General features: G+C 43.0%; 1 protein-coding gene across 1 annotated transcript in view; it reads right to left on the bottom strand.

Moving 5' to 3' along the window:
* LOC124597213 (opsin, ultraviolet-sensitive-like) overlaps positions 1–21,358 on the bottom strand; it is a 186,076-nt gene that overhangs the window by 38,623 nt on the left and 126,095 nt on the right. The window contains exon 3 of the mRNA XM_047135924.1: positions 7,966–8,246. Coding sequence (XP_046991880.1) covers positions 7,966–8,246 — 281 coding nt within the window. The remainder of the gene's footprint in view (positions 1–7,965; positions 8,247–21,358) is intronic.

Genomic DNA, 21,358 nt, shown 5'->3' with positions numbered 1-21,358 from the left:
GAGATGGTTTATGTAGAGGTTAACAGTAGGGGCCCTAGGATGCTTCCCTGGGGTACTCCCGTGTGTATACCGTGTCGTGTTGATTGTTTTCCCTGCAGGTCAGTGTTGAAACTCCTGTCTGTGAGGTATGAGTGTATTAGACGCACCAGCCCGTCGGGGAATCCCGCGTGGCTGAGTTTGCGAATGAGGCCGTTGTGCCATAGACGGTCGAAAGCCTTTTCGATGTCCAGGAACACCGCCCCTGTAGCTTTGTTTATGTTGAAGCCATATGTTGTATGTTCAACGACCCGTAAGAGTTGTTGTGTTGTGGAGTGATTATTCCTGAAGCCGAATTGCTCCGGTCTCAGGATGTCATTTGTTATGCAGTGCCTAAGGATGCGTTTGAGAATCACCTTCTCAACAATCTTACTGAGCGAGATCAGAAGGCTGATGGGTCGGTAATTTTGTGGGAGGCTGTGGTCTTTCCCCGGCTTCCTGAACGTCAGAACCTTGGCCGTCTTCCAAAAGGCGGGGAAGTGTTGGTGTTTTAGTATGGCATTCGTTATGTGTGTTAGGTACTCAGTTGCTTTATCCGTGAACTCCTGGAGGACACGGTTTTGAATGCCATCATGACCAGGGGCTTTCCTAGCAGCGGAATGCATTATAGCCCAGGAGACTTAGGCTGTGCTAGCATGTCGAATGTCGTCGCGCGATGGTTGGGCTAGAATGCGTGTAACCTCTTGGTCAGTAGCAGGTGTGAACACTGGATCTGATGGTACCAGGTTCGGTGTGAATGACGCTGCGAGTGTGCGGGCCATTAGTTCTGCTTTCTCTTCCGCTGAGTATGCAGGTCTGTCAGGCCCTTGAAGCGTTGGTGTGTATATTTTCTCCCTGGTGAAGTGTCGGGCTAGTTGCCACACGCCAGGTCGTGCGGTGTCCAGGCCTTCGAGTTTTTGGTTCCACTGTTGTGTTCAATGTGTTTGTATTTTGTCGTGTATGATGCCCTGTAGCCTGTTAATGTGCCGTTTGAAGTACTGAGTACTGACGCCTGGTGCGCTGCCATTGTCTCCTGAGGCGATTCCTCATTGAGATGAGGCCCAGGATTTCCCGGGGCAGGGCCGCACTGTGTTGTTGTGAGGTGCGATCAGGTATGGTGCCTGCCATTGCGTCCTGGACGGCGTTGGTGAGGGTTTCTACTGCCTCGTCAATTTGTGCTGTCTCATTAATTTCGTGTATGGGTGGGACGTGGCTATCGAGCGTTTCCTTGAACAATGTCCAATTCGCACGCCCGTAGTCCAAGATCTTGCTTTGTTCCATGTGCTGCAGTGTTTCCTCAATGTATAGTATTACAGGTTGGTGGTTTGAGGGCAGATCGTTTTCAGCGGCAACGTTGAGTGTCGATGTAATGCCCTTGATGAGGGCCACGTCTATCATGTCTGGCCTGTGTCCCCTCTGATAGGGAATGTGCATCGGTTCAGTCGGCGCTAGTATAATGTAGTTTCTGTCTAGTGAATGTTCGTACAGTTTTTTGCCGTTGGGATTTCGTATGCGTGAATTCCATTCTGGGTGTTTTGCGTTCAGATCTCCAGCGACTATTACTCGCTGTGAAATGTTGAGCAGTGTGCTGATATCGCGTGTTGAAGTGCCTACAGGGCTGTTGTATACCGATATCAGTGTGGCGTAGGCTCCGTTGAACTTGACTCTGACGGCCGTCGCCTCGATTTTTTCCAGTTCTGGGAGCTCTATGTTTGTGTGTTTAATGTCTTTATGTATGACGATTGCAGTTCCACCTGCCACGGCGTCGCCCGGTCGGTCGGTACGATAGACGCAGTAGCCAGGAAAGTTTAATTGTTTGTGCGGTTTAAGCTTAGTCTCGCTCAGTAGCGCGACAAGGATTCCCTTGCGCTCCATGAATGCGGCAAATTCTGTCCTTTCGTTGTGGATCGAGTCTGCATTCCAGAACAGGATCTGTGATAGTGTGTGCGGGTTTGCGTTATGGGCCGGGTGTGGTATATTATTCATGTAAGAGTGTGAAAGAGTGTTGTGATGGCAGTGTGTATGACAGCCCAGTATTGCCCGGGTTCGGCGCTCATGAGCTGCGTGATGAAGAGCTCCGGCGAACATGCTGTGAGCTGCCAACAAGGAGATTGAACGGTATACTTAAGTGAAACTTAAATGTTTAAATATCATTCCGGAACTTGGTCAGATTGTTTAAAAGACTATGAAAATGTTAAGTATTGGGGAATTTAGAAATTTGTGGTAAGGTCATCGGTCCCTAGGCTTACACATTACTTCATCTAACTTAAACTAACTTATACTAAGGACAACACACACACCCATGCCGTCGGGAGGACTCGAACCTCCGACGAGGGTAACCGCGCGAACCGCGACAAGGCGCCATAGACCGCACGGCACCCCGCGCGGCTGTTAAGTACTGTCCGTCTCAATATGGCTCACTAATTAGTTACATGCCCGCAGCTCGTGGTCGTGCGGTAGCGTTCTCGCTTCCCACGCCCGGGTTCCCGGGTTCGATTCCCGGCGGGGTCAGGGATTTTCTCTGCCTCGTGATGGCTGGGTGTTGTGTGCTGTCCTTAGGTTAGTTAGGTTTAAGTAGTTCTAAGTTCTAGGGGACTGATGACCATAGATGTTAAGTCCCATAGTGCTCAGAACCAATTAGTTACGGTACTTCAAAAATCCGCTCCCTGCATAACTTGTAAGAGGCACACAACAGAAACTCATACTTTTGGAATTGAATGCGGTTTGTCACGAAAACACATGGCGGAAGTATACCTTTTGAATTATTCCATTTTTTGCGAAATACTGGAAGGGCATAATATTACAGTTACAGAGGTCATCTTCTGGTGCAGTTTATCACGCAAAACTATGGTAGACGTTCCCGTGAAGGTAAATAATCTACTTTTTGAGTTATTAAGAAAGAAACCAAGTCATGTACTAAAATTTCGTAAAACGAGTTAGATTTACTAGTCTTTGTTATTAAGCTACAAATCTAAAAAGACTGCACTGTATTTGATATATGTAATAATTATGCTGTACAAGGTTTGAGGGTAATAAGGTAATTTTTAAAAGGTACAGACACAAAAAGAGACAGTTCAGAGGCCACCATCTACCATCTGTTCCGCCTAAAAAATTGTAGAGTTCAAATTTTAAGAATAATCGGTCTAAGGATTTTATAGAATGTAAATAATGTACAGATTTACTTGTAGAAATATTGGGATCGTTGTAAGCCTTCAACTAACAACGATATAAATACCTTTGTAGTCGTTACCGGCTGGGCACTGCTGCCAACGCTAGAAGCAGTTTTGGGAAAAGCGTTCCCTTCGTTGACCTCACCGAGCATACATAAATAACGAGGAGTCTGTGTCTGGCAGGTTATTAGATCGTTGTCAGTCTTATGGGAACGTGCTACGGTCCACTGTGCATATGTTCTCGACCTCTTATGCCTCGGATGGCGTTAATAGTGGTCGACATTACTGTGTTTCGTTAGAACGACATATCGCACATAACTGGTGAGACTGTGTAGAAGTGAACCTAACTCGGATTAAGAATTTATCCGGAAAGCCAATGCTTCGTTGTCTTTATTCTGTGTTCCGTCCACTATATAATAGAAAACCTCATGGCAATCGTAGGAGATTATTCTCTACATTTGAGGTGCAATTTTCTTGAATGGAAACAAACAATAGATATAGTCTCCGAACTGTTTCGAGTGCTGACCGTGGGAGACGAGCTTAATGATTTTCATACTTATTCTTGTGCGTGTAAGCATTCATCGTAAGATATTGTTTCATTAAACGACAATAGGCTTTTATTTATCGTCTCGGTTCCTGACTCTTTTGCATTGTTCTTAGAGAGCTACAACAGACAACATGTTGATCCTGCGGCCACTACAAATGAAGACACAAAGGAATTAAAGACGTTATCTGCCATTGGTTATTGATTTATATCAATGGGGGAAGTTGAAAATTTTTAACACACTGGGATTCAAACCCGGATCTCCTGCTTACGTGGCAGACGTGCAGTGGCACTACATCAGTAATGTGTGGTGTAAGTTGAGAATTTGGGTCTGGCGGGAAGCAGGCTAGGGGAGTCATTGTGTTTGTGGTGACCAGTGTGTTCGGATGGTGCAGCGCGTGATAGGTTTTATTTTGGTTTAGCCATAAAGTATATGTCATTTAATAAGCATCGGGCTCTGTGCAGGGCAAAGATGCAATATAAACATACCCGCGCCAAGAAGAATGGTTCAAATGGCTCTGAGCACTATGGGACGTTATTCTGAGGTCATCAGTCCCCTAGAACTTAGAACTACTTAAACCTAACTAACCTCAGGACATCATACACACCAATGCCCGAAGCAGGATTCGAACCTGCGACCGTAGCGGTAGCGCGGTTCCGGACTGTAGCGCCTAGATCCGCTCGGCCAATCCGGCCGGCCCGCCAAGAAGAGTTATGTACGAAAAGAAAGATGAACACATATCTTTATCCCAATGTTTCCTAGAGCCGATGTCAAATTTTATACTCTCCATCCATCTATGCCTTCGTGTCCATGATTCTGGGTGGACATACTGCGTGTATGTCAGACAACATATTGTTGTGTAAAAGTTTTTACAATGTATCCTCTGGAAAGTGAGGCAGTTTCTTTCATTTCTAAATTGCTTCATCCTGAAAATGATACCTGGGTAAACCGCAGCCTGCAAACTTCGGAAAACGACTTTATTTATATTTGTATTATACTGCATTCTCTATCATGGAGCTGGACGGTGAACCCTTTTCTTCAAGAAAGAAGAGGTAAATATCACTCTGTTCAAAGTAGAGTTAATATATCAATCAATTTAGACTGTTACAGTAGTAATCGTAGTGACAGACTGTGAAGATGCGAAGTCAGGCATGTGAATTGCTGCTGCTGAAAGTTTCCACCAGCCACACACCTTGAAACAATCCACGTATTTGCACTTCCTTGCGGCGCCGTTACTTAGGTACCAGTATAAGTGATCAGCGCACCTGCGTTGTAAGCAGAAGACTTGGGTGTGAAGCCCGGTCGAGCACAAATTTTCAACTTCCCCTATTGATATAAATCAATGCCCACTGGCACCTAATGTCTTTAACACTTCCGGTGCTGGTCTTTCAGATAGCTGCCATTACCTGTGGACTGGATGAAACATGTGGGGTTTTGGAAGTTATAACACTTGTGTACAAATATGTAGTTGAAACTTCAAAACGTTTTTGGGTTTATTGGAGTTTCCACTTTAAATATATATATTCTGGCACTGATAATGTTAAATCTGAATCCACAGTTGAAACCTCAATTTAATAATACTTATAATATTAAAATTATTGAAAAGGAGCTCTGGTATTCAAATACATAGCCCGATAAGCAAACAAGTGGTCTTTCTGCTTAAACTTCTCATTCAGCCTATCAAAATATAAAGAAACACACAAAATAAAATTTAGCTTTCATAGTGGAGCGCAGTGTGACAAAACTGAAACATGGAAAGATACATAAACAATCTTACGCTCACTGGAATCGTACACTCGGAACTGTTTCCTGATTTACCTGGAGGAAAATCCTTCATAACAATACGATCGGTGAAAATAATACGATGAACGTGTAATCTGAACCGTCATCAAATATTTTAATCCCTTCATCTGCAGACTCGTCAGGAACTTTGTACATGGTTTGCTCCAGACGTTTGCCCTCTTCGCTGTACATTCTGAACACAAAACGCACGAAACAAAGGGAACTTGGACGTAAGCTAATCCCTATGAAAGAAGAGACGACAACGAAGGTTTCAAAACCGACGAATTTTTCCTGTGATACCGCTACTACTGTGTTGTTGTTGTGGTCTTCAGTCAAATGGTTCAAGTGGCTCTGAGCACTATGGGACTTAACTTCTGAGGTCATCAGTCACCTAGAACTTAGAACTACTTAAACCTAACTAACCTAAGGACATCACACACATCCATGCCCGAGGCAGGATTCGAACCTGCGACCGGAGCGATCACACGGCTCCAGACTGACGCGCCTAGAACCGCACGGCCACAACGGTCGGCGGTCTTCAGTCCAGAGATTGGTTTTATGCAGCTCTCCATGCTGCTCTATCCTGTGCAAGCTTCTCCATCTAAAAGTAACTACTGCAACCTGCATCCTTCTGAATATGCTAGTGTATTCATCTCTTGGTCTCGCTCTACGATTTTTACTCTCCACGCTGCCGTTCAGTATTTAATTGGTGATCCCTTGAAGCCTTCGAACACGTCCTGCCAACCGATCCCTCCTTCTAGTCAAGTTGAGCCACAAGTCCTCTTCTCCCCAATCCTATTGAGTACCTCCTCATTAGTAACGTGATCTACCCATATAATCTTCAGCAGTCTTCTGTAGCACCACATTTCGAAAGTTTCTATTCTCTTCTTGTCTAAAATATTTATCGTCCATGTTTCACTTTCATACATGGCTACACTCCATACAAATACTTTCAGAAAAGACTTGCTGATACTTAAATCTATACTCGATGTTAACAAATTTCTCTTCTTCAGAAACACTTTCCTTGCCACTACATTTTATATTCTCTCTACTTCGACCATCATCAATTATTTTGCTCCCCAAATAGACTCATCTCCTACTTTAAGTGCCTCATTTCCTAATCTAATTCCCTCAGCATCACCTTATTTAATTCGAGTACATTCCATGATCCTCGTTTTGCTTTTGTTGATGTTCATCTTATATCCTCCTTTCAAGACACTGTCCATTCCGTTCAGCTGCTCTTCCAGATCCTTTGCTGTCTCTGACAGAATTACAATGTCGTTGGCAAACCTCGAATTTTTTATTTATTTTCCATGGATTTTAATTTCTACTTCAATTTTTTCTTTTGTTTCCTTTACTGCTTGCTCAATATACAGATTGAATATCATTTGGGATAGGCTACAACCCAGTCTCACTCCCTTCCCAACCACTGCTTCCCCTTCGTGCCCTTCGACTCCTATAACTGCCATCTGGTTCCTGTACAAATTGTAAATAGCCTTTTGCTCCCTGTATTTGACCCCTGCCACCTTCAGAATTTGAAAGAGAATATTCCACTCAACATTGTCAAAAGCTTTCTCTAAGTCTGTCTTCTAAGATAAGTCGTAGGCTCAGTATTGCCTCATGTGTTACAACGTTTCTACGGGATGGCAACTGACCTTCCCCGACGTCGCCTACTACCAGTTTTTCCATTCATCTGCAAAGAATTCGCGCTCTGCTGTTCGTAGTAGCTTACTGGCGCTCCTGTTTTTGTATTCATTACTAAACCTACTCCTACAATGCCTCTATTTTGTTTTGTATTTATAACCCTCTATTCACGTGACCACCGAACTTCACTAATTCCCACTATACCTAACTTTAACCTATCCACTTCCGTTTTTAAATATTCTAATCTATCTGCCCGATTAAGGGATCTGCTATTCCACGCTCCGATACGTAGAACGCCAGTTTTATTTCTCATGATAACGCTTACCTGCTGAGTAGTCCCCACCTGGAGATCCGAATGGGAGACTATGTTACCTCCGGAATATATTACCCAAGATGACTCCATCATCAGTTAATCATACAGTGAAGCTGCATGCACTCAGGAAAAATTATGGCTGTAGTTTCCCCTTGATTTCAGCCGTTCGCAGTACCAGCACAGCAAGGCCATTTTGGTTAATGTTACAAGGCCAGATCAGTCAATCATCCAGTCTGTTGACCCTGCAACTACCCCTCTTCAGGAACCACACGTTTGTCTCGCCGGTGAACATGTTGGCTATAGTTAAGAATATTATCTGTTCATGAAATTACGTGCCCTTCTGCCTAGTATCGTTTTCTGACAACCATGTTTCGATATCTCGAATCACTTTCGTCGATTCACCTCATATACAGAGAGACAGAGGAATTGAGAGAGACGTATACAACAGCAACATGCAGAGGAGCAGATGGGCTGGTGAGAACGGAGTGTTGCGCACCTGCAGGTAGTCGAAGCTGCAGGAGGTGAGGAAGCCCTCGGGCACGTACCGGCCGGCCCACGCGGCGCCGGTGAGGGGCGGCGCCGCCCACACGACGCCGTACAGCCAGGCGGCGCAGACGCCGACCCGTGCGCGCGCCCTGGGAGAGCGCCAGAGGCCGCTGCGGCCGCGCCCCCGCAGCGGGTGCACGATCACGCAGTAGCGGTCCACCGCGATCGCCGTGAGGGTGGCGATCGACACCGTGCCCGTAAGGCCTCCCACAAAGCCGTACACCTGGCACCCTGCCGGCACGACCACAGGTAAAAACAACAAGCTGTGTGCCACAAGTCCCCACTGTGAAGAGTCACGTGCTGTAAGCAAAGCAAGTGTCGCCTTACTATATAGACACACACACACACACACACACACACACAGCATATTGGAAACTTCTTGAAAAACCGTGGGTATATATATATGTGTGTGTGTGTTTATCTACGAGGATATATATATATATATATATATATATATATATATATATATATGAGGGCAGTTCAATAAGTAATGCAATACATTTTTTTTCTGAAACAGGGGTTGTTTTATTCAGCATTGAAATACACCAGGTTATTCCCCAATCTTTTAGCTACACAACACTATTTTTCAACGTAATCTCCATCCAATGCTACGGCCTTACGCCACCTTGAAATGAGGGCCTGTATGCCTGCACGGTACCATTCCACTGGTCGATGTCGGAGCCAACGTCGTACTGCATCAATAATTTCTTCATCATCCGCGTAGTGCCTCCCACGGATTGCGTCCTTCATTGGGCCAAACATATGGAAATCCGACGGTGCGAGATCGGGGCTGTAGGGTGCATGAGGAAGAACAGTCCACTGAAGTTTTGTGAGCTCCTCTCGGGTGCGAAGACTTGTGTGAGGTCTTGCGTTGTCATGAAGAAGGAGAAGTTCGTTCAGCTTTTTGTGCCTACGAACTCGCTGAAGTCGTTTCTTCAATTTCTGAAGAGTAGCACAATACACTTCAGAGATGATCGTTTGACCATGGGGAAGGACATCGAACAGAATAACCCCTTCAGCGTCCCAGAAGACTTTGCCGGCTGAGGGTATGGCTTTAAACTTTTTCTTGGTAGGGGAGTGGGTGTGGCGCCACTCCATTGATTCCCGTTTTGTTTCAGGTTCGAAGTGATGAACCCATGTTTCATCGCCTGTAACAATCTTTGACAAGAAATTGTCACCCTCAGCCACATGACGAGCAAGCAATTCCGCACAGATGGTCCTCCTTTGCTCTTTATGGTGTTCGGTTAGACAACGAGGGACCCAGCGGGAACAAACCTTTGAATATCCCAACTGGTGAGCAATTGTGACAGCACTACCAACAGAGATGTCAAGTTGAGCACTGAGTTGTTTGATGGTGATTCGTCGATCATCTCGAACTAGTGTGTTCGCACGCTCCGCCATTGCAGGAGTCACAGCTGTGCACGGCCGGCCCGCACGCGGGAGATCAGACAGTCTTGCTTGACCTTGCGGCCATGATGACACACGCTTTGCCCAACGACTCACCGTGCTTTTGTCCACTGCCAGATCACCGTAGACATTCTGCAAGCGCCTATGAATATCTGAGATGCCCTGGTTTTCCGCCAAAAGAAACTCGATCACTGCCCGTTGTTTGCAACGCACATCCGTTACAGACGCCATTTTAACAGCTCCGTACAGCGCTGCCACCTGTCGGAAGTCAATGAAACTATACGAGACGAAGCGGGAATGTTTGAAAATATTCCACAAGAAATTTCCGGTTTTTTCAACCAAAATTGGCCGAGAAAAAAAATGTGTTGCATTACTTATTGAACTGCCCTCGTATATATATATTCAGGTGTTTGTGAGGATTTTCCACTCATATATATTTATAGACTTCTTCAAAAATTCTGAAACTATAAATATTGATAATTCAATCAATTACCAAGAAATAACAATACCTTTAGAAAAATTATATAACAGACCAACATTCATTATTACCATAATAACAATAATTTATTTATTTTTAGCACTATATATATGTGAGGTTTTTCCACTCATATATATATATATATATATATATATATATATATATATATATATATATATATATATATCTTGCACGTGTAGTTTGGTGATGATCGTGTGCTCATCCGTCACTTTCGTCATGCTTGGCCTCCCAGGTCCCCAGACCTCAGTCCGTGCGGTTATTGGCTTTGGGGTTACCTGAAGTCGCAAGTGTATCATGATCGACTGACATCTCTAGGGATGCTGAAAGACAACATCCGACGCTAATGCCTCACCATAACTCCAGACATGCTTTACAGTACTGTTCACAACATTGTTCCTCGACTATGTGGAGAACTGTAGGGCCCCCCTAGACAGGTCAGGCGTGCACTACACACCGGAAGCAGCTACTAGGGTAGCAGAGTACGTGTGGCGTGCACACGGGGGTTTTTTAGGTTAGAGGGACCCCCCCTTGGGCGAAACGATAAAATACCTGACGGCTTACCAGAGAGGACATTATCATCGTTGATAAAGAACGTCCGTCCTCAGAGACCAAAAACAGGAAAAGTTAACGTAATATTGGTAAACTGCAGGAGTATCCAGGGCAAGGTTCCTGAATTAGTATCTCTTATTGAAGGAAATAGTGCGCATATAGTATTAGGAACGGAAAGTTGGTTAAAACCGGAAGTGAACAGTAACGAAATCCTAGACACAGAATGGAATATATACCGCAAGGATAGGATAAACGCCAATGGTGGAGGAGTACTTATAGCAGTAAAGAATTCAATAATATCCAGTGAAGTTATTAGCGAATGCGAATGTGAAATAATCTGGGTTAAGTTAAGTATCAAAGGTGGGTCAGATATGATAGTCGGATGCTTCTATAGACCACCTGCATCAGCAACCGTAGTAGTTGAGCGCCTCAGAGAGAACCTGCAGAACGTCGTGAAGAAGTTTCGTGATCATACTATTGTAATAGGGGGAGACTTCAATCTACCAGGTATAGAATGGGATAGTCACACAATCAAAACTGGAGCCAGGGACAGAGACTCTTGTGACATTATCCTGACTGCCTTGTCCGAGAATTACTTCGAGCAGATAGTTAGAGAACCAACTCGTGAAGCTAACGTTTTAGACCTCATAGCAACAAATAGACCGGAACTTTTCGACTCCGTGAATGTAGAAGAGGGTATCAGTGATCATAAGTCAGTGGTTGCATCAATGACTACAAGTGTAATAAGAAATGCCAAGAAAGGAAGGAAAATATATTTGCTTAACAAGAGTGATAGGGCACAAATCGCAGAATATCTGAGTGACCACCATCAAACGTTCATTTCTGAGGAAGAGGATGTGGAACAAAAATGGAAAAAATTCAGAAACATCGTCCAGTACGCCTTAGATAAGTTCGTACCGACTAAGGTCCAAAGCGAGGGGAAAGATCCACCGTGGTATAACAATCATGTACGAAAGGTACTACGGAAACAAAGAAAGCTTCATCATAGGTTTAAGAGTAGTCGAATCATAGCTGATAAGGAAAAGCTGAACGAAGCGAAAAAGAGCGTAAAGAGAGCAATGAGAGAAGCATTCAACGAATTCGAACATAAAACATTGGCAAACAATCTAAACAAGAACCCTAAAAAGTTTTGGTCATATGTAAAATCGGTAAGCGGATCTAAATCCCCTATTCAGTCACTCGTTGACCACGATGGCACCGAAACAGAGGACGACCGAAGAAAGGCAGAAATACTGAATTCAGTGTTCCGAAACTGTTTCACTGCGGAAAATCGTAACACGGTCCCTGACTTCAGCCGTCGCACGGACGCCAAAATGGAAAATATTGAAATAAACGATATCGGAATTGAAAAACAACTGCTATCACTTAGTAGCGGAAAAGCATCCGGACCAGACGAGATACCCTTAAGATTCTACAGTGATTATGCTAAAGAACTTGCCCCCTTTCTATCAGCAATTTATCGTAGATCGCTGGAAGAACGTAAAGTACCTAGCGACTGGAAGAAAGCGCAGGTCGTTCCCATTTTCAAGAAGGGTCATAAATCAGATGCGAATAATTATAGGCCTATTTCGCTTACGTCAATCTGTTGTAGAATAATGGAACATGTTTTGTGTTCTCGTATTATGACGTTCTTAGATAATACAAATCTCCTTCATCATAACCAACATGGATTCCGCAAACAGAGATCATGTGAAACTCAGCTCGCCCTATTTGCCCAAGAAATTCACAGTGCCGTAGACACTGGCGAGCAGATTGATGCCGTATTCCTGGACTTCAGGAAGGCATTTGATACGGTTCCGCACTTACGTTTAGTGAAAAAAATACGAGCTTACGGAATATCGGACCAGGTTTGTGATTGGATTCAGGATTTCCTAGAAGAAAGAACACAACATGTCATTCTTAACGGTTCAAAATCTGCAGATGTAGAGGTAATTTCGGGAGTACCGCAGGGAAGCGTGATAGGACCTTTATTGTTTACAATATACATAAATGACTTAGTTGACAACATCGGTAGCTCCGTGAGGCTATTTGCAGATGACACGGTTGTCTACAAGAAAGTAGCAACATCAGAAGACTCGTACGTACTCCAGGATGACCTGCAGAGGATTAATGCATGGTGCGACAGCTGGCAGCTTTCCCTAAACGTAGATAAATGTAATATAATGCGCATACACAGGGGCAGAAATCCATTCCAGTACGATTATACCATAGGTGGTAAATCATTGGCAGCGGTAACGACCGTAAAATACTTAGGAGTTACTATCCGGAGCGATCTGAAGTGGAATGATCACATAAAACAAATAGTGGGAAAAGCAGGCGCCAGGTTGAGATTCATAGGAAGAATTCTAAGAAAATGTGACTCATCGACGAAAGAAGTAGCTTACAAAACACTTGTTCGTCCGATTCTTGAGTATTGCTCATCAGTATGGGACCCTTACCAGGTTGGATTAATAGAAGAGATAGACATGATCCAGCGAAAAGCAGCGCGATTCGTCATGGGGACATTTAGTCAGCGCGAGAGCGTTACGGAGATGCTGAACAAGCTCCAGTGGCGGACACTTCAAGAAAGGCGTTACGCAATACGGAGAGGTTTATTATCGAAATTACGAGAGAGTACATTCCGGGAAGAGATGGGCAACATATTACTACCGCCCACATATATCTCGCGTAATGATCACAACGAAAAGATCCGAGAAATTAGAACAAATACGGAGACTTACAAGCAGTCGTTCTTCCCACGCACAATTCGTGAATGGAACAGGGAAGGGGGGATCAGATAGTGGTACAATAAGTACCCTCCGCCACACACCGTAAGGTGGCTCGCGGAGTATAGATGTAGATGTAGATGTAGATGTAGACTACAGCTATTGTTGAGGAATGATGGTGGACATATTGAGCATTTCTTGTAAATAACATCATCTTTGCTTTGTCTTACTTTGTTAGGGTAATTATTGCTATTCTGATCAGACGAAGCACCATCTGTCGGACATTTTTTGAACTTTTGTATTTTTTTTTTTGGTTCTAATAAAACCCCATGTCATTCCAAGCATGTGTATATGTGTGTCAATTTTTACCTCTCTATCTACATCATTCCGTGATTTATTATATGTACCAGATGATCAAAAAGTCAGTATAAATTTGAAAACTGAATAAATCACGGAATAATGTACATAGAGAGGTACAAATTAACACACATGCTTGGAATGACATGGGGTTTTATTAGAACCCCTCCAAAAAATAGAAAAGTTCAAAAAATGTCCGACAGATGGTGCTTCATCTGATCAGAATAGCAATAATTAGCATAGCAAAGTAAGACAAAGCAAAGATGATGTTCTTTACAGGAAATGCTCAATATGTCCACCATCATTCCTCAACAATAGCTGTAGTTGAGGAATAATGTTGTGAACAGTACTGTAAAGCATGTCCGGAGTTATGGTGAGGCATTGGCGTTGGATGTTGTCTTTCAGCATCCCTAGAGGTGTCGGTCGATCACGATACACTTGCGCCTTCAGGTAACCCCAAAGCCAATAACCGCACGGACTGAGGTCTGGGGACCTGGGAGGTGGCTGAACACACGATCATCACTAAACGACGTGCGCAAGAGATGTTTCACATGTCTAGCAATATTTTTTTCTGTTCTAATAAAACCCCATGTCATTCCAAGCATGTGTGTCAACTTTTACCTTTCTAACTGCATTATTCCGTGTTTTATAAAGTTTTCAAATTTAGACTGACTTTTTGATCACCCAGTATATATATATATATGAGTGGTTTCCACTCTGCTGTTTGTTTGTATATACACAAAAAACAGTGGAGTGGGAGTTCCTTGCAAACCCCTGAATCTATTTCAATTAAATTTGGTACAGAAACAGCAGCCTCACTAGTATGAGCACTGTGTCGTTTATGACTTCCTAGCTCCTATAGGAGTGGAGATATGGACAAAAACGTGTCTTTTCCAATCCCTGAGGCTGATGTGAACATGTGGGTTGTGGGGGATAGTATTGTCCTACCTTACTGACATCCTCTGCAGTGTAGTCTACACATCAGGGGCAGAAACTGGGTTTCCTGCCCCCAACATCTAGGCTGCCCTGCAGTGCAGGCTTGTTGTGTGGTAGTAGTGCCAGCATGCTATATTGACCTCCTTTGCAGGGGCTTCATGTGCAGAGAGGCAGGGCTTAGCAAAGATATGGGATGGGGGGAAGATGGTAGAGGGGGAAGATGAAGTAGACAGAGAAAAGGGTGGGAGGATATAGACAGAGGGAGTCGAGAAGGATGTGGATGGAGGTAGGGGGGAAGGAAAAGTGATTGGAGAGAGGAGCAGTGGAGATAGATAAATAGAGGGGAGATGCAGAGACATTGGGAATGAGGAAATGTACATATAGAGAGTTGGGAGGATGAGGTAGGCAAGGAAATGGGACGGAGGAAGAGGTGAATATTGAGATGGAGGAGATCTCTGCATTAGTCATGTCCAACACTTATGAAAGTGAATGTGCAGGGGAAAGGTTAGCAAACAATGTACAGGGAATTCACTATTATAGGTACAAATGGATGAGGCATCTAGAGATGAATGAAACAAGCAAATAATCCTAATAAACTCGGGTCCAGTGGTTTCCCCCAATACGATTTATTACAACTGGGTACATGAACACCTTCTAACAGAGTCCCCAAGGATCCAAACTACCCACAAATGTGTGGCAAGAAATCACAGCATTATGCTAAAAAAGCAACTCTCATAAAATTAGATTGTATGAATATGAATGTGGGCTAGTGCAATACCATGCATGTACCACATACACATCCTTTCACAGAGAAGAATATCATCAAAATAGTCGATTAGCTTGTGTTGCAGGAAATGATGTTACACACTACCAGTAAGTCGGCCATGCAGGAAATTAGGCTGTATTGGGGATACTATAAGTTTACAGAGCTATTTTTATTAAAATTATTTGCTTGTTTCATTGTCCTCTACTTGCCCCCTTTCGTTGGAATGAGTAACAGATAAACAGTTTGCATTATTGAAGGCTCATTTTAACTATGTGGACAAACCATCTAGCAATAAATACATCTGAGTATGCTCTGATGTACGAACAAAGACCTTACAACTAGTATTACATAGTTTGTTAAGCCTGCAATCACAGCTACTGCAGAAAAGTACAAATGAATTAAAGAGAGAAAGCAACACACCAAATTTACCCAAAGTGCAAGAAACGCCAGTTTAATGTGTCACTCCAGGCAGATCAAAGTAAACAAAAGACAGCAGGTTAGCAGCTAGAAATATGAATGTGGTGACCTCGAGTCGTGTGGTCGCAACACGCCTACAGGTTAGTCTTCCCTCCAGTCATGCAGGTTGCACAGAGCAGCCTACTCGCGAGGTGGAACGAGACCATTAGCAAGTAGAGCGCCGGACAACAAAGGCCACCAGCCTAACAGAAACTCTGTGGCTTAAAAGACAGCTCCATCGCAGCCCACCTGCTGAGAAGAATCGATCTGCTTGTTATAGGAATCGTCATACACGCTGGCGATGAGTTCGATAGGAAATCAGCAGCCCAACAAGAATGCAAGACATTGCCCTGGAGCAGTCTCTCTAAACAGAACACTGGTACAGGCTGGGACCATTTGTACAACGATCACACTAGGGTTTTTGTCCTTATTGTATAAATTATTGCTTTGGACATTTGTACGATATTTCAGTTCCTGTATTGTTCAGAAGTTCGATGCTATGCAAGCACTGCAGTGACAACATCCGTCATGAAACAGATGCATGCATGTCCGAAGTAACATTGCATCGTACTTCTGAAGAACGCAGGATCTGCAATATAGTATTTATCCGCCGACACCGGTCAAGCGACTTTCAATTAAAATGTCTCCTCTGTACAGGAATACACATAATGGATGTACGAGTACAGGTTGTAGACAGGTGGTTGACGGCATATGGAAGTTACCCTAATGGTAAGGCAACCACTCGCGATAAGCCAGAAATCCGGGTTCGAGTCCTGATCCGGCACAATTTTCGTTGTCGTCATTCCATCATGCAGCTGATGATTGTCTGTATTCGAAACTACGTATAAATTTCTTGTAGAGTCATTTGTGGTTATTTCAGTAGTTGTAACACGTATGTTTTTGGGTGCCTGATACTACTGGTTCGGAGTAGCGCCCCTGCACCTTTCAGGCTGTTGTCAACATACAGATGTCTTCCACTGGCGACACAGTGAAGCTGCAACAACGAATTAGTAGAGTGTGTTCCAACGACCAACAGTGTCCTCAGTTTTGCTTTCTTCATAAAGGAAGGAAAGCATATATGAAGAATGTAATGTGCTTTATATACAGTAATGTACAGAGTACATGGCTGAAACATGACCTACTACCAAGAAACATGTTGAAATAACACTTGGCAGACAACTTCTACAGCCACAACATGAGCGCTTAACATCACAGTATGAATGTAATTCAAGAAAAAATATTCCTTGGACAGAAGAAAGACAGTAGGTTTGTTCATAATAAAGTTAAAATTTTTAAATAAAATCTTATAATACTCAAGAGGTTGTAACGATTCAAGTTGAATGTTACTTAACTTTCTTCTGCCTGGTCCATTAATGAATGAATGCGAAATTTTCATACTTCACAAAATTTATTCACATTAATTGACATCCGAACTGCACTCTCGTCATGTAACAAAACACGGACAGACTTCAGTGACCTCTTTGAATTCCAATAGTAACTTCGAAACTGACCTGTCGCAGCATCGCTTTATATAGAATTTTAACAATAACTTCCAAAATAAAGCATTATTAATTTTGTACAATTTTGATCTTACAATTAAAATTTACAAAATGTAAATAAACTGATGTTACAGCCGAATAGGATGTAAAATACAATATTCAGTGACAATCTTTTATAGTAATATCTTTAGTTTTCCATTAGAAAATCATTCTGAACTATAATTACAATACTGTCTCTCATATTACTTTAGTTACGTAAATAATTACAGTTTGGATTTGGTTACTAATATTCGATGGTAGTACAGAGCTTGTGCTTTATCTGATTGCATACATAAAATGCACAAATAAGGCCTCAGATTCTGGAAATTGGAAAACTACAGGATGTAAACAATTGGAGAGTTAATTAGAAATGTAATTACAAAGAATATTAATTACAGAGGAAGACATAAAAATAAATAACAAATGAAAATACATCGCTTGGTAATAACTTTTAAGCTGTTTCTCAAGATAGTGAAGTCTTCTGTTACTGGATTTTTAGATTACCATTTTGTTAATTAGAAGCATTGATTTTTCATACTAACATCTCTGCTGTCTCTAGTTATTTGTTGCTAAGGACTTATTACTTCAATTTTTTGATTAGTTACTTAATTTAGAGTATGTATATAATTTTATCAACGACAACAATCCACCGATAATGATGACAACGCACGTCCTTCCAGAACATTCCACACGCCTTCGCAATGAATATTAAGTTTTTTATCAAATAGCACATAATGATATATAAAAGACACACATAAAAGGCCTTAGGAAGCACTACATTGTCCGGTAACTATCAGGATGCATATAAAAAAGGTGGTATCAGACATTTCATATGAATTTTGGGGAAGGTTGCATCGTTATAACGTCAACGATCGTGCCGAGGTGGATACACCGGGTTCCGTCAGAGCGGCAGAGTTAGCAGTGTCAGGCATGGCCAGTACTCGGATGGGTGAGCGTCCAGGTACGCCTCGTGCTGTTGACAGTTTTCCCTTTGCTTTCACGGTACATGGCACAAGAGGGGCGGTGAGTTGATTTCCCTGATCAGCAGTCTTAACTCCAATGTCCTGTATTAAATTCCAAACCCCTCCTCAGCGTCTCGCGATGCGAGGGCGTTTGACACTATTGATGGCGATTCGTCTATTGGATGAGGACGTTAAGGTTGGCTGTGCCCTTGGTACTCTTTGAGAGGAGTAAGCTATGTGATGGCACCAGCTTTAATCCTATCCCTACCCTCATAATCTGCAACACCTACACCATTACTGTCATCTATACTTGACAGACACACTTTCACAGCTCTCTTCTTTCGAGAAGGAAAGGTGCCTGCAGGCACTGAGGATAGGAAAAACCTACCGAATAAGGTATCTGTACCTGCCCTTTGGGGGTCTTCCAGCCTTCATGCTGTTAGACTGTAATACTGAAGATCCCAAGTAAGCAGTATTAAAATGTCATTAGTTGCAGCTGATTACACAGCTATCTTCAGATCGATTATAAGACATGCGTAGTGTCTGCTGATTAACGACCACGTTACAGAGCGCAACTTTAATCGTAAGCAGCTTAGACCGAAAGAAAACAGATTTTAAAATGTTGGGCTACAGAAGATTGCTGCATATTCAATCGGCAAATCGAATTAACAAATGTGCAGGCAGTGATTCAAATCGGGAAAAAAGAAATTTTTGGCACAGTTTCATTAATAGGGGGAGGGGGGGGGGGGGCATCGGCTATATGAAACCTCTTGAGGCGTCAAGAAAGAGTCAGTTTTGTTATGGAGGGAAGTGTGGGAGGTAAAAATTGTAGAAGGAGGCCAAGACTTGAATACAAGGAGCAGGTTGAAATGGACGCAGGTTTTCAGTAGTTATGCAGAAAGATGGAGAGGCTCGCAGATGATAGGCTAGTGTGGAGAGCTGCATCAAACTAGACTTTGGACTAAACAACAACAGCAACGACATTAAACAACTTCTGCAAACCAATATCCGTAACATTGGTTTGTTGCAGAATCCTTGAACATATTCTCAGTTCGAGTATAATAAATTTCCTAGAGAAGAAAAAGCTTATGTGCACAGATCAGCACGGTTTTAGAAAGCATCGCTCATTCTAAACTCAGCATGCGCTTTAATCACATGATGTACTGCAAACTATGGATGAAAGGCAGCAGTCACATTCCATGCTTATGCATTTTCGGAAAGCGTTTGACACTGTGCCACACTGCCCAGAGTTGACGAAGGTTCAAGCGTATGGAATAAGTTCACAGATATGTGAGTGGCTCGAAGACTTCTTAAGTAACAGAACCTAGTACGTTTTCCTCGACGACGAGTGTTCATCAGAGAGGAGTGCCCCAGGGAAGTGTGACAGGACCGCTGTTGTCCTCCATGTCCATAAATGATTTGGCGGGCAGGGTGGACAGAAACCTGCGGTTATTTGCTGACGATGCAGTGGTGTACGGTAAGGTGTCGAAGTTTGGTGACTGTAGGGAGATGCAAGACGACTTACACAAAATTTCCAGCTGGTGTGATGGTTGGCAGCTAGTCCTAAATGTGGAGAAATGTAAGTTAATGCAGATGAATAGCAAGATCAAACCCGTGATGTTCGGATACAGTGATACTAGTGTCCTGCTTGACACAGTCAAGTCGTTTAAATATCTTGGCGTAATGTTGCAAAGAGATATCTACATCTACATCCATACTCAGCAAGCCACCTGACGGTGTGTGGCGGAGGGTACTTTGAGTACCTCTATCGGTTCTCCCTTCTATTCCAGTCTCGTATTGTTCGTGGAAAGAAAGAATGTCCGTATGCCTCTGTGTGGGCTCTAATCTCTCTGATTTTATCCTCATGGTCTCTTCGCGAGATATACGTAGGAGGTACGATAGATACTGCCTACAGGAAAATTAAAGAGACCTTTGGAGAGAAGAGAACCACTTGTATGTATATCAAGGGCTCAGATGGAAACCCAGTTCTAAGCAAAGAAGGGAAAGCAGAAAGGTGGAAGGAGTATATAGAGGGACTATACAAGGGCGATGTTCTTGAGGATAATATTAGGGACATGGAAGAGGATGTAGATGAAGATGAAATGGGAGATATGATACTGCGTGAAGGGTTTGACAAAGCACCGAAAGACCTAAGTCGAAACAAGGCCCCGGGAGTAGACAAGATTCCATTAGAACTACTGACAGCCTCGGGAGAGCCAGTCCTGACAAAACTCTACCATCTGGTGAGCAAAATTTATGAGACAGGCGAAATAACCTCAGACTTCAAGAAGAATATAATGATTCCAATCCCAAAGAAAGCAGGCGTTGACAGATGTGAAAATTACCGAACTGTCAGTTTAATAAGCCACAGCTGCAAAATACTAACGCCAATTCTGTACAGACGAATGGAAAAACTGGTAGAAGCCAACCTTGGGGAAGATCAGTTTGGATTCCGTAGAAATATGGGAACACGTGAGGCAATACTGACCCTACGACTTATCTTAGAAGCTAGATTAAGAAAAGGCAAACCTACGTTTCTAGCATTTGTAGACTTGGAGAAAGCTTTTGACAATGTTGACTGGAATAATCTCTTTCAGATTCTGAAGGTGGCAGGGGTAAAATACAGGGAGCGAAAGGCTATTTACAATTTGTAAAGAAACCAGATGGCAGTTATAAGAGTCGAGGGGCATGAAAGGGAGGCAGTGATTTGGAAGGGAGTGAGACAGGGTTGTAGCTTCTCCCCGATGTTATTCAATCTGTATATTGAGCAAGCAGTAAAGGAAACAAAAGAAAAATTCGGAGTAGGTATTAAAATCCATGGAGAAGAAATAAAAACTTTAAGGTTCGCCGATGACATTATAATTCTGTCAGAGACAGCAAAGGACTTGGAAGAGCAGTTGAATGGAATGGACAGTGTCTTGAAGGGAGGATATAAGATGAACACCAACAAAAGCAAAACGAGGATAATGGAATGTAGTCGAATTAAGTCGGGCGATGCTGAGGGAATTAGATTAGGAAATGAGACACTTAAAGTAGTAAATGAGTTTTGCTATTTGCGGAGCAAAGTAACTGATGATGGTCGAAGTAGAGAGGATATAAAACGTAGACTGGCAATAGCAAGGAAAGCGTTTCTGAAGAAGAGAAATT

Source organism: Schistocerca americana, chromosome 1, assembly GCF_021461395.2.
Source record: "Schistocerca americana isolate TAMUIC-IGC-003095 chromosome 1, iqSchAmer2.1, whole genome shotgun sequence".
In the NCBI taxonomy this organism is placed as follows: domain Eukaryota; kingdom Metazoa; phylum Arthropoda; class Insecta; order Orthoptera; family Acrididae; genus Schistocerca; species Schistocerca americana.
The sequence above is the reverse complement of the archived record's forward strand: the minus strand, read 5'-3'. Positions and strand labels throughout refer to the sequence as shown.